Genomic DNA, 14,665 nt, shown 5'->3' on the forward strand with positions numbered 1-14,665 from the left:
TAGCTACTGTAAACAAGACTCATTTCAGTGAAGGAAAAATTTTCCTGAAATATTTTGTGACTGATGATTATCGCGTGATGAGGAATAGAAATTTGTATCACTGTTTTACCTTCTCCTGCACCATGAACAAATGTAATATCCATTGGATATTTAATGTAGAAGAGAGAGAGTGAGAGAACCCCAGCAAGAGAGGAAAGAGTTGATTGGATCACTAGATCCACAAGCCTCTTCCATCTTTTGAGAACAGCTACATTTCATAATAATGTGGGAACACATATAAGGACATTGTGAGGGACTCAGATACATTACTTTTATTATAAAATCCAAATTAAAATAGAGTTAGGAAAAGAATTGACTTGAATGCCTTTTGACACTAGTGAAGTAGTGTGTGTCTGACTGTTAAGTTCAGAGATCTATCTGCAGATGTAAACTTAAACTACGTGCTTGCTTCCTTAACAGGGTGCCATTCTCACAACCATGCTGGCTACAAGAAATTTTTCAGGTATGTGTATGTGACCTGACTTTCTTTTATACACCTTGGCTTCTTGGAGCATTATAGTTTGGATTTTAAGTTATATAAAAATTGATATGATTTTTTCATTCATACCCCAAGACTGAATGACTTAGTGCATTGTTGTCTTCTTCAGTACAGGCAACAAGTAACAGAGGATGAACCAGAATCAATCCTCATTAGGAATAATTGTACTTCAGGACATCTCTGTGAAATGTCAAGAAATTAAAAATTAGATATTTGGGGTTCACACCTAGGATAGCACATAAAATAGAAATTACTTCTAAGAGTTATGATTTTCTTAGACCTAAGAATTTTTGAAGAGACATTTCATCTTTGCAGAATTTTTAATATCTTGCAAGAGTTCATGTAATATGAATGTATGCATACACCACATATATGTACAAACATGCACATGCATGTTTTTGCATCTATCCATAGATAGAGACAGACATATTTATACTTACCTTCTTGAGAAATAGCTCAAAGACTCAAATTTGGGGTAGTTCTCAGAATGTCTCATACACACACAATGAGAAGTTCATGAATATTTTTTGACTTGCCTTGAGTCATCCAGATTATTAGTATTACATTATGCTCTATTTTGTCTATGTATTGGGTGGGGGGTAGATCTGTGGCCTCACATAGCAGAAAATTTCTTTAGTTCTCTTTTCCCCCTTTGTTTAATGATTTCTCACTCTGACTTTTGGAATAAGAATATGTGATGTTTAGTGTGTGTTTTTTTTTTCCATTTTTTTGTGGAATCCTTCTTGTTATTAGTTGTAAAGGATTAAAATCTCCTCTCTCACTTTGTCAATCTGCTTTCTTTATTAAAACATTACCAAAAGGTGGCAGTAAAACAAATCCCAACATTATTTCCCTTTCACGTACTTTTCTAATTATAAATAAGTGTATATGGATGAAAGTCTTCCAAAGGCCTCTACCAAAAAAGTTTCATCACTGTTTCAATGATAATCAATTAAATAACAAACACCACAATGAACAAGGCAACTGAGTTGGTCTGTTGTATGTATTTTGTCCTTTAATTTTGATGTTTTCAATCCATGTTGCTGCCTGCATCAGGTTCCCAATTTTATATACAGGTATTTAATATAATGGCATTTATATTGGTGAGTTCAATTGTCTCATTTTTAAAAAAAATATGCAATAATTATTTATAAGCAATTATAAAATATGCTAATATTTTATTGTAACATTTTGCTGTATTTTACGGTGCTCTATAGAGGAAAATGTGGTGTTGAGTAGATATTTGAAAATAGAAATCTTTAGCATAAGTATTATATATTTTATTAAGCAGTGATTAGTCATTGGTACATATTGGTATATTGGCTCATAGGCCCATCTGTGTACCCATATATAATATTTTTTTCTTCCTGTCACATTCAGTCACTTATATATATATAAGTACACTAAAGTGAATCTTAACTAATGTAGGGGTTTTATATCATTTCTGAATTTCTCATTATCCATCATTCCCAAGTCCACAAGTTAGCATAGTGATTGATATCACTTGATGATACATTTTTTTATTTACAAGTAATTCTGTTTCATTGCAATACTTGTTCTTTAAAGTAATTTTAAACAATATATGGTTATAAAGTGTTTTTTTTCTTTTCTTCCTTTATGTGGAATATATTTCTTGTGAGGTAAGGTCCATAGTAAAGGGACATCTCTGCATTTCCCAGTCCAAATACCTGCTCATCCTATATCATTGTCTTTTTTGTGCTTGCTCTTGTAATTCTAAGTTTGCTTTCCTAATTTAACTGCCTCTGGGTTTCTGTAACAATCGCTTTTTCAGCTCTAGACAATCATAATCATTCACTGTTTTATTGGTTTATTTTCTTTAAAAAAAATAATAGAATTTTTGAAGATTAAAAATATATACAAATACGAAATGAACACTTAGGAGTATCTCTTATGTATATACCAAAGGGGCAGTGAGATTATGGTACACACCAACATAAAGGCTACTGATCATCTCTCAAATGCATATATTCAGGAAGCTTTATTTTTTCTATTACATTCTAGAGGTTAAATTCACTTTTCAGCTTCTCATATGGGGCTGCTACCAATTGAGATCACCATTGCTGCTTATAACAATATATTTGTGACTATTTTACTCTCTATGTATTTACTGCTAACAGTTGTCTATGTGTTTGTCTCCTAGGGAGTAAACACAGTTTTAGGTGACTGCCTCTTTAGAGGCAGAATTTCCCTGCAGCAGGAGGGAAGCGGATGATAATGTCCTATATATTTGAATTTCTCTGTTCTGGTTGGCTTACGTTATGATATTAACATGTCTTATATTTTGTCTCCTGGTTTTTTTGTTGATTTTTAAAGTATCAAGTAAAAGTATTTTTATTCATTTGAAGTCTATATGTTCTAAAACAAAATGCTTTTTTCCTTCCTATTATGAATGTAAGATAACCTTGAAAGTATTTAAGGATTTAATGCCTTTCATTTCACCCTAAATTTGGAATGAGATAATTCTAGATAAAAAACAGCATATATTAAATGTGATTTTAAAATAAGCTATTCCTGACAGAAGAATTGTAAAATATTCGTTCTTTTTCAATGTGATTTCTAAGATATTGTAAAAGCCTGAGGGTGAATGGTTTTAAAGGTATAGATTAAGAATTAAAAAAAGTAATATTTTTTCCAAAGTTTTACAAAGAATCTTAAACCTCTGAAAAGAGAGCTCTGTAATAATAGGCCTAATGTGGTCACTCTTTTCCTAGTGGTATGTTTAAATGAATACTCTCTGTATAATGTCTGAAGAATGAAATCAACTTTCCAGATTATCGCACTATGGTGCAACTACAGTATCAAAGTCTCACAAGCAAAATAAATAAACCTAGCTTTTTAGGGTAATGAAATAAATGAGAAACATTTCCATTAGTACCTAACCAGGTGAAAAATGGAAATTCATTTCTAAATTCCAAGTGGCAAAATCAGGAATAGTGGTTCTGCATTTGTTCAGCTTGTGAGCAGTGCTTCCCCATGTGCAGTTAATAATTATACATAGAAACCAATGGGCAGGTGTCTGCACAATTGGTTGGATAGCTCACTGAAATTGAATTTGCTTTTATTTTACAGCAGCCAAGAGTTTGTTGAAGAAAGCAGATGGAGTAAAGGTAAGTGTATCAGATGCTCTCAAAATATTTCAGACTCTGCCTTATTTTTTTCTTTTTAAATGTCAACTATCAGTTCTTTATCTTTGTAGGGATTGTTGTTTTTCACTATGATTTTGGGAGTTTACAACTTTAGATTCTAAATAATTAAATCTATGAAGGTAATGAAGTAATTTGCCCTTTTAGAGAAATAACAAGGAAAACTCCTGCCTTAAAGAGAATCTAAATAATTTGGGAGGGGACAATTGAAAAATCATTATCATTCAGGTTTTAGTAGCAGAGAATTTTCATAAAGTCTAGTTGTCTCAAGGCCTTGGACCTGTTCCAAAGTGAATGCCTTGAGTAAATGTTTTGAGGATCTGCCAAGAAGTCAATTAACTGCATACATACAATTTTTTTTGATTCCCTTTCTCTAGGGATTCCTAGAAAACAAATCAAATTCAATCAATAATCTTATATATCTTTTTCTTCAGATTTCAGCTGGTTGCTTTTAATCAAACTCTAACTTTTATCATTACATTTCAGTTTTTTTAATAGAATGCAACTTAATTATTTGGTATCTTAATACATTAATCTTTTTCTTGATTACCTTTCCAAATGAAAAATCTTTCACCATCTAAACTTTCAAGCTTTTGATTTTATGTCAGTACTCTACCTTATACACAAAATCAAATTGTGGTCAATTTATATTCTGGTTGCAACAGACTGATTTATCTGTATAATAGATCTGAATTGCACAGGTTTAAGTATACATCACCTTTCTATATTTAAATATGAACTTTTTAAGAACTTTGGTTACAGGAATGTTGCTATTTTTTTTATCAGGGTAAGATATACCATTGATTAAGGACTGTTCTCACTGACTTGTAGTCTCATCTTATGTTATAAATTTATATTTTAATAACGACATTTGTCATCTGAAGTTGCCAATATGGTGTATGCTGTTTAAAATCTAACAAGGGTTTTAGTTGTCCCCTGAAGTTTTTTGGTACAATATTGTGAAGCGGGGGTAACAGAACTACTGGGAGGTTTTAACTTGCACTATGAAACTCATGTAGATTTTACAAAGCATTCCTCACCAAACTCCCCACCCCATGAATCATAGAACTTCTTTCTCAAGACAAAGCTATTTGTGTACTCCATGCTTTGAAACTTTAAATTCAACCGGTCACATTTTCTTCTTTTCCTTTCTCTTTGACTGGTCAATTCAGAAAAGGAAGTCAAGTTCGAGTGTTCAGATGATGGTGAGGACTTTTATCTGCCAGACTTTTCCTCCTGTGAAACATTCACACTTTAGAAATAAAATAGTTATATTGACATCTTATTGTAAGTGACAGGTTTCTTAAAATTTATTTAACCAATAAGCACTGTTCCCATCCACAGTAGTACAAGAATACATCTTTTTCTTTAAATCAAAATTTTAAAATTCTCATCCACCAAGGGCAGAAATGCTGTTGCCACAATCAGTTGATTCCTTTTATCCCCTGTCTTCATGTTGAAAGGATTTTTCCTAGGTTGGACTGAATCCAGTCTCTATTGTATTAGACTGCAACAGAGTTAATCTGTTTCAACTGTTGTCCAGTGAATGCAGATCACCTAATAATCATGAGTATGAGAAAATAACTAAACAAAAAAAATCAGTCTAGCTTAACTGCCACATAAATCATGGCCTCATATTACATTTGTATCTATGTTCTCATATTTAAAATAGGCCCAAATAAGGCTTAAAATTTGGTTTAGCTTCACTAATTAAAGTTTTCCTGGATTTTGGATATTAATGTTAAATCAAGACAAAGAAAAGAGAAAACTCCTTTATAAACTCTTTTATAAATCCTTATTATTATTTAAACAGTAGGTTTGTGTTTTTAAAAAAACTGATAAAAAGAAATGCAAGTCAGATGTGAAACTGATGGCTTTTTTGATCCTATCTTTCTTAGTTCTTTTGAGAGAACTGGTCTTTGAACCAGATACTCCTGTTTCTCATGCTTTCTGACTGTATGACCTTGGACAACTAATAAAATCTCTCTTTGACAGCCAGCTCTCTAAGAATATAGACTGCAGAGTATATGACTAATTTTTCATCCAGGAAATAACAGCTGCTTCTTTATGTATTTATATATGTATATGTGTATGTGTGGGCATACTGACAGAGCCATTTTGATTAAAAGGAGCTGTTTGGCAACCTTACTCTTAAGAAGAAATATCAATTATCCTCTGCTTCAGGTAGAAATAAGATCAACTCAGAAATTTTTCCTTAGACTGTATTCATTTTTCAGTAACATGAGGATCATATCTGCAATTAGTCACTAGTCATTTGTCCTAAAAATACCCAAAATTTGATTAAGACAAGTTTTTGCATAGTATTTTTCCTAGATAACAAATGATTGATGTACTTTCCCCTTTTTAATCTGTATAATATAATTTCTATAAAACTTAAGTTGCTCCCCCTAATAATAACCATAAGTATTTATTTTTAAACTTTTTATGCCAGAGCAAAATTGATATATTGAGTTTTATGTATCTTGTTCCAAAAATGTCAGTTACATAAAAATCTAGCCATAAGTTGCTGTATAATTTTTCTTCTGACCTAAAATGCAGAAGAGTGCCTAGTAATATTACCAGAATTTTGTCTTTCTTCCTTCACTTGCATGTCATTGAACTCACTGCTATATCTTGTTAAATACATACATGTTCAATAATATACTTCTAATCTCAGAATATGTATTTATGTAGTACAATATAGAATAGTAAAGTATCATCATTCATAAATTATTTTGACATTTCCTGTCCTTTCCTGTCATTGGAAAGTGACAGTTTAAAAAGAATCTGTGTAAAAAGAAGTTAAAAGAAAAAATCATATTATGTTGCTTATTTATTTGACCCTAAAGCTTGAAACTATTTCCTTTAAGCTATCACATGTGATTCTATGTAAAATACTTTGAATTTCTTTAGGAGATATATTGCTTTGTTTTTGTCTTAATAATAAAAATACTAAATACTAGACTCCTAAATACATGTCAGTTTATATGTTCACTAGTTATAAAACAATTTAGTAAATCTATAGATTTCAAAAAAATTAATAATTTAGATTGCAATTTCAGAACCCTTCCACCTACCCACCCCTCATCCAACCCCAGTGCAATGATTTCTTTTCTTTCTGGCACTATTGCAGATGTTATTTCCTTCTTTCAATTGCTGTAATCATGGTTTGGTAACTTTCTCACCATAAGTGATCAAAAACCAAATCCATTGACTGTAGGGGAATGCTAAGAGAATTTTAAGGAGTAGTGTTACCCATAGTAGTGACACTAAACAAATAATTAATGTTGTTTCCTTTTGAGCAACAATACAAAAAAAACTACTTTATATTCAGAATATTCTAAAAAGGGATAGTTATCTAAGTGTAACCTTTTGACATGCCCATTTTAAATGAAAATTTATTCTTGTAGCAAACTCATCTTTCACAGTTTTTAAGGTGTGACAAAGCTTTCCATACTTCAGTAGAAAATTTAAATTCCTAATCAGATTATCCATAGAGGAAGCAAACAGATTATGGTTTCCCAGAGAAGGCCTCTTCTGTACTTTGTTTCTGACTTCAAGCCCAAGAATAAAGAGAATTGAAGAATTTTTAATTCAAGTGCCCAACTGAAACCTGGAAAACCAAACTCAGAGAGTTTGAAAATGGTTATATAGTCATTACATTAATTTCAGTTCCCTTTTAGAAGCAACCTTTCTGCCTGGTTATTAACATGGTATCATGACATCTCGCTGAAGCAGCCAAGATCTGATTTATCATGCAGCCATCACAAATACTGTAACTATCCTATGGGTACCAGAGACTAGAACTGATCATCAAACCTGCTGACCATCATGGTTTCTTTCTTTCAAGTTCATGACTTCATCTTCAGTTGCTCTTGATCTCCATGTCTATTTTCCATATAGACATGCTGTGTTGTAGAGAAACTGGCTTACAAGGAGATTTAAGGTTTGTCTGTTTCTGTTTTCTGCATACCTACAGATCAACAGCAAAACCAACGTGGTAACCAGCCCCAAAGAAAATATTCCTACCCCAGCGCTGGTATACCTGGATTCTTCTTTTCAACCCAGACTTAAGTTCTTTATTATTTTCTGTTGTTTCATTTGTTTTCACCATTGTTTCGCTTTTCAAGATGTGATTTTTTTTAAAGTGGTCTTTTCTTTGTTGTTTGCTTTTGCTTTTGTTTTACTTTGTAAGGAAGCCAGCAGTATGTTTCTAACATTAGATTGTTTCATTTCTCATCTGGATGTGGAATTGAGAGTCATGTTGGTGGTAGCAGACCCTGTTTGCATGCTGTGTTAGAAATGGAATAGATTTTGCCTTGGGTGCTCTTAGCTCTTCTCCTGATGAAGTTCTTAGTTCTGGAATATGTAAATGATGATTCATTTTCCTTGGCTTAGCCTATGACATCAAGGAGAGCTAAGGGGAGTGCTGTTAAACAGCAGTCTAGTGACCTTATTCAGATTTCCAGCTTCTTTCTTATCTGGAAGCCAACAAGGCTTTGGAAGACTTCTCTTAAAGAGATCAAAAGGCACTACTGAATCTGAAAAAAATCTTCATGTTCCACTGTTTCACTTTAATATAGACCACAATACTATAAAACATTGTTGTTGGTTGTTGCAAGGGCTTGGGCAAACCAAACATCAACTATTATCAATTCATTCCCTTAGAAATTGGAAGGCATTGAATTACTTTTAATCTTCCAATTTAAACTATGGCATTTTAGTCTCTAAATTTCAGTTTTCTTGCATCATATTGTGCTTTGATAAATTATTTCTAGGAAATATTCCAATCTTAGAAATTTTCCTTTAATGTATCTTTCATTGTAAGGAAGCTTGGCATATATAATATCAGATTCAGGGGAAATTTTTAGCAGAGAATTCTTTATTTTACATAATGCAAAGTCTTAAACTTTAAAAAAATGTCAAGTATGATATGTTAGATAGTAGTGTCATCTGTAAATTAGGAATAATAATAGCAACCTGCTTTCTAAGGTTGTTATGAGAGTTAGAGAAGATATAAGGGGAAGCCATAAGAGATTCATCTTTGGGGCTAAGATTATTGACTCAGAACTTCCTTGAACATAGGAACAAGACTCTACAGATCAGTCACAAATTATCAGGAAATAGAAGATTCCAAAGATAGGAAGGAATTGTATAGGAAAAGTAAAATGTAATTCCAAGTAAAAATAGCAATGCTTTTTTGTCAGTACCATGCCTGCCATAGAACTGGCAGTTGAGCTAGTCCAGAAAGATTTTTTAAAATAAATTTTTATCATGATCTGGTTTGTTTGGGGTGTTTTTTGGGGGGGTTGCAAGGCAATGGGGTTAAGTGGCTTGCCCAAGGCCACACAGCTAGGTAATTACTAAGTGTCTGAGGCCGGATTTGAACTCAGGTACTCCTGACTTCAGAGCTTGTGCTCTAACCACTTCACCATCTATCTGCCCAATCTGGTTTTTTTTAACATCAAAATTTTGCCTTAGTGTCTTTCCCCTTACCTCTCCCAGAGAACCACAATTAATAGTTTTGAAGATTAAAAAGAGAGATAAAAATGGGAAAAATCAGCAAAACTGATCAATAAGGGCAAAGCAGAAGTTTAAAAATGTATAATCAGCTCCACTTTGTGGACCTCCCATTTCAACAGAGGAGTAGAGCATGATTGTGTCCAACACAATCATGTTGGAAAACATTTCATATCATTTTTTGTAGAGTAGGAACCTACTACTGACCTAGCTGGGATAAACCCTGGAGATGCCACTTCACAAAAGGAAAATGGTCCCTGACATTGAGGAGATTATATTGTCTACTGGAAGAGAAACACACGGACAGAGAAACAAACATAAACTACGTACAAAGTCAATAAAAAGTAATTTGGGTAATGGGTAAACCTCTAACAGCTAGAGAGAGGATCAGGGAATATGAACTGTCTCAAACAGGCTAGGATTCCAAGGGGCACAGGCAAGTAGGCAGAACATTCCATAGAAGAGGGAACTGCTTATCCAAAGATACATATGGAATGATGTATCATTTATTAATTTCTTCTTTCTAAAATCTTTTCAGTGTATTATCTTGACACTTGTTCTTCACTTTGGTAATGCATCTCAATTGTATCATGCAAATAGCATTGGGAAAGAGGTATTTTCTTTACAGAAGTGTTGTAAGGGGGCAGCTAGTTGGCACAGTGGCTACAGCACTGGCCTTGGAGTCAGGAGTACCTGAGTTCAAATCCGGCCTCAGACACTTAATAATTACCTAGCTGTGTGGCCTTGGGCAAGCCACTTAACCCCATTGCCTTGCAAAAAAAAAAAAGTGTTGTACGGAACACTTTGCTAGAATCTGTTTAGTTCTTGAAACAGAGATGCCTATTTTGCTAACATTTACCTATATAAAGAACATGTTTCAATAAGTAAAGATAATTATAGAGTTCATTCTCAAATCTATTTACCTATAGTAACTAAACAGCTATAGTGTGTGTATGTATATATATATATATATCATGTATATACATACCTGTAACAAAATATGATACAATAGTTTTTATATACATATATACATTTAGAATATAATTTGTGTGTGTGTGTGGGTATATATATATATATATATATATATATAATATAGATATGTAAATGGGCTATAGTAACTAAATCTTGAATCTGTTTCTCTATACTTATCAAAATAGGTTTCAATGTTTCCAAAAAAGATACTCAGTTCTTTATTTCTCTCTATTATTTTCTATTATATGAATGATAATTTTCAAACTGAAGTGAATAGAAATAGAAATAGCTAAGGAACATTGTGGCATAATGGTTTGGGAGCTAACTTGTCCTAGTAGTCTGAAAACCTGTAGTCATTTTATCTCTGATAAAGACTAGTTAACCCAGGCAAGTTAAAATCTCTCAATGCTCTAAGCAACAACTGACACTGAGTTAGTCTGCTGAGATGGGCAGATAAAGTTTAAAAATAAGCCAGAAAGGCATGACAGATGCTAAGGTTTATTCTAAAATGTTAGCATTTTCTACAAGTATAGACAATCAGCAAAACCACAAAAGAAAGCCCTGCTTTGTATTTTTAGAACAATCAAACCTACATTGATAGAGGGAGTTTCTTGCACAGGTCCTATCCCTACCACATTCCCTATGGCTGATAATATGGCTTATAATTATTTCTCCTTTCATTCCCTAAATTGTCCATTACGGAAAGATTTGCCCAGCAGTGTTAGATACCAATAAGAATAAACCATAAACTTTAAAACGAGGGAGTTTAAATGTGAAACAGTGATTGCCTTATTTCAAAGCCTTGTGTAGCCCAGGACCATGAATAAGGTCTTTTGCATGCTGCTACATTAGGCAGATGACGTATTTTATGAGTTTATCAGACAGAAAACTTTTCATCCAAGAACTTGTTAGCTGCAACCTCTGATAGCAGTTAACATTGATTCTGCTCTTGTCTTGGTTAATGGCTTTTTTTTAAGTTGGCCCCATTTGCTTTTTGTCCTTAACACTAGTAAGACAACTATACCAATGCAAACTGTTTCTTTCTCTATTTTGTTCTCACTCAGGAGCCCCAAACTACCGTAATCCACAACCCTGATGGAAACAAGGTATTCAGAAAGAATCAACTCCATCTTTCTTTTATTTTTAACAAGATGCTTTTAATTTCACAGAAGAATCAAACTAAAATGAATTCATTATTGAGACTTAGGAAAGCACATCTTCATCTTCATTCTCTTAATTTTTTTATAAACTCAAGTTAGTAGATTAGATTAGTAGATCTAATTTGTTTGAGAAACTTGCACCTCCCAGAAAAATTCTTGAAAAAATAAATGATATACTTAGATCCCTCATTATTCCTAAAGCCTTTCTGAAGATGATTGTGTATCTGAAGCCATTCCATTGCTCTTCTTTCTCTCAGCATGGTCATGCAGCAGACTTGGTTATGTTTTCTGCATGGAATTGTAGATATTGTTGCTTTTTCATCCAGCTTTCTGTAAGACTGTAACACTTGAGTTGTCAGGGAATTGTCTTGGTTTGGTGTAGTTTTTTGAGTTTGGATCAGTTCTGTTGTCAAGGTGTTTTGTTTTTAATTTCCATGTATTTGTTTTTCTGCATGACTTAGAGCAGAATGTGGGAGTCTTATCTCCCATACATTGTGTTCCTTGTCTTCTCTTGTGCACTTCCTGAAAAGAAATTTCTTTGCTCAGTTTGAGGAACTAAAGGCCAAGAAAACTATGGTTATATCTGCTCTAAAATAATAAATCATGTGGTTGCTCAGCATGTTGGTGGTGGGGTGGGACAAATAACTTACACTTACATAATTATCTAAAGGATGAAAAGAAAAAATGTCTGAATGCATTACATGTTTCTGATTCATTTGTTATATAACTTATTTCATCTATAGGAAAATAGATTTTACCATCTTTCTTTGTCAAATTCTATATTCAATCATGAGTCATATTTGTCTCAGTGTAATGTTCAAGACCAAGGTTACAATTTCCCTCTGGTATAATCTTATCAACCACTAAAAATCTACAAAACAAAAACAGGGGAGGAGTAAAGTATTGGTGTTTGTGGCACTAACTCTTTAGATTTATTGCATTGCCATGAAATTTTAGATAATGGAATTTCTTCAGAATCTTCAATTTCTCCTTTGACTTCTTTAGGAAGTCAGAACAATCTCACAGGGAAAAATAAAACAATTAAAACAACAGAGAAACAAAAAAGAAACCCAAAGTTATTATTAAAAGTCATCATCAGCAAAAATGAAAGACCAAACATAGAAACCAGCGTGGATGCTTCAATAGTTCTAGCTGCATTCTTTGTGAGAGTTTTGTGTTGCATGGTATTATCTCTGCTTCCATCCTTGACTTCAGTTTCACAGTGCATGGTATGACTATGACTTTTACCTGCATTATACATTGGAATGAAACACCATGTCACTCTCCAAAAAGCATGGGGATGGTTTTCTCTATATAGTTTTTTAATATGTTTGATTTATGCTTGTACTTTCCTTGTAAGTAGTGTATTCAGTGGTTTCAACCTTTTTCACTATTTTTATATAGTTTCAGAAAAGGACACTGACTATAGTCATTTTTTTTGAGTCACTTTAAAAAATGTTTTTACCTCACTGAATGTGTGATCCCTAATTGAAAGCCTAAGCCTACTTTTCCCCTTATAAATCATTTACAGTTTGATAATTTAAAGATGTAATTTTTTTCTAATAGCATGTTTTAATGTCAAACATCAAATGTTTGTGAACTTTTTCTCCTCCTCAAAAAAATTTTTTTTAAAAAGAGATTACCATGATCATTTTGTATTGAAAAGCATTGTCAGATAATTGAACAACTTAAGAAATAGTCACATCTCTCAACCTTGGCAGTGTCCTTTTATGTGTCTTACTAAGCTTTTACTTCATATATTGTTTCAATGATACATGTGTATATTACCTTGCCTTTTCATTATGGGAGAATAACTCTTACAAGTGTGAACTGAAAAAAAATTAAATGACAAATCTAGTTATAAGTGAAATTTCTCAGAGCTCCATATTTTTTATCTCAAGACAAGTTCTTTCAAAATCAGTTTCAATGTATATTCAATTCTGTTATTCTCTCTCTTCATCAAATTGTGGAACAGAATTTCTTCCTGCCATTCTACACATAGGATGAAATTATACATGCTGCATAGCAGTGTGGTATCATTAATAGGAAGCTGACCTTGGAGTTAGGGAGACTTAGGTTGAGGTCCCACTCCTAATACATACTAGCTGTGTAACCCTGGGAAATTCATTCAACTTCTGAGCATCTTAAACAAATCTGTGAAACTAAAAGTTATATGTTGGTTTTACCCATTAATAGAGGCAATTTGTATAATCAAGATCATATGATCAGAATATCCCTAGATAGATATATTATTATTGTTGCTAATAATAATAGCTCACTAGCATTTTTATAGTGCTTTAAGGTCTTCAAAGTGCTTTATAAAAATGTTTCATTTTTTCTTCACACTAATCCTGACAGGTATTATTATTAATCTCATTGTACAGTTGAAGAAATAGATTTAGAAAAATTAAGGGACTTGTTTATTATCATTCCAGAGTTAGTGTCAGAGACTGGATTTGTATATAGGTCTTCTATCAACTGAGTCACCTGGAAGGAAGATTAGAAAATATTGAGTCCTTTTTCTTTTTTCCCTTTTCCCTTCCCTTATTTCACAGGTAAGAGAACTGAGTGACTTTCCCAGGGTCACATAGCTACTAAGTATCTGAGACAAAATTCAAACTCAGCTCTTCCCAACTTTAAATTTCCTATACAGATGAAACCACAGGTCCAGATCTAAAAGAAAAGAAAAAAGAAAAACAATGTCACTATATAGAGAACATAGCACAGAACTTTCAATTAATTAGATGTTCAATAAATGACAGTAAATTTATTGAAAAATAATTCAATTTCTAACATTCTAAATTTGAAATGGGATTTACCTACTAAGATTCTGAAATGTATCCTTTTTTATAAAAGTATAAATAAACAAATATAGTTCATTTGTTTATTTTTTAAATAAAGTTCTACAAGTAAGCCAGTCTATGTCCACACCAAAATTAGTCATACTTCCTTTTGAAATGGACAGCGTAGCTAGCATTTTGTTTCAGCTAAAACCATCATACCATTTGCATGTGAACACATTCACACACCTGGCTTTGGGATATGCATGTCCTGAGCACCACAAACTGTGTTAATTGCTTAAATGTGTGACAATGCCAATGTGAGATTACTATATGTATCTAAATTATGTTTACCCCTTAACAGGAATCCACTGAAAGTTCCAATACAACCATTGAGGATGAAGATGTGAAAGGTATGATTATACCCTAAACATCTGGGAAACTGAAGCACATATAGACTCATATCAGTGGGAAAATATAGAGGTGGATTATTTTTGAGACAAGAATATTTTTGTCTTTCTAATTGGTGTT

The 14,665-nt window shown here is 32.7% G+C and overlaps 1 protein-coding gene across 8 annotated transcripts in view; it reads left to right on the plus strand.

Annotated features, from left to right (window-relative positions):
- Nucleotides 1-14,665, plus strand: part of CAMK2D (calcium/calmodulin dependent protein kinase II delta) — a 355,653-nt gene that overhangs the window by 300,480 nt on the left and 40,508 nt on the right. For 3 of the 8 annotated variants that reach the window (XM_074228632.1, XM_074228625.1, XM_074228631.1), the window contains 6 exons: nucleotides 460-502; nucleotides 3,629-3,666; nucleotides 4,875-4,907; nucleotides 7,682-7,741; nucleotides 11,259-11,300; nucleotides 14,499-14,547. In XM_074228632.1, the coding sequence (XP_074084733.1) occupies nucleotides 460-502; nucleotides 3,629-3,666; nucleotides 4,875-4,907; nucleotides 7,682-7,741; nucleotides 11,259-11,300; nucleotides 14,499-14,547 (265 nt within the window). The remainder of the gene's footprint in view (nucleotides 1-459; nucleotides 503-3,628; nucleotides 3,667-4,874; nucleotides 4,908-7,681; nucleotides 7,742-11,258; nucleotides 11,301-14,498; nucleotides 14,548-14,665) is intronic. The other 5 variants (XM_074228630.1, XM_074228629.1, XM_074228626.1 and 2 more) reach the window with 4 other exon arrangements.

This window comes from Macrotis lagotis, chromosome 3 (assembly GCF_037893015.1).
Source record: "Macrotis lagotis isolate mMagLag1 chromosome 3, bilby.v1.9.chrom.fasta, whole genome shotgun sequence".
Lineage (NCBI taxonomy): Eukaryota > Metazoa > Chordata > Mammalia > Peramelemorphia > Peramelidae > Macrotis > Macrotis lagotis.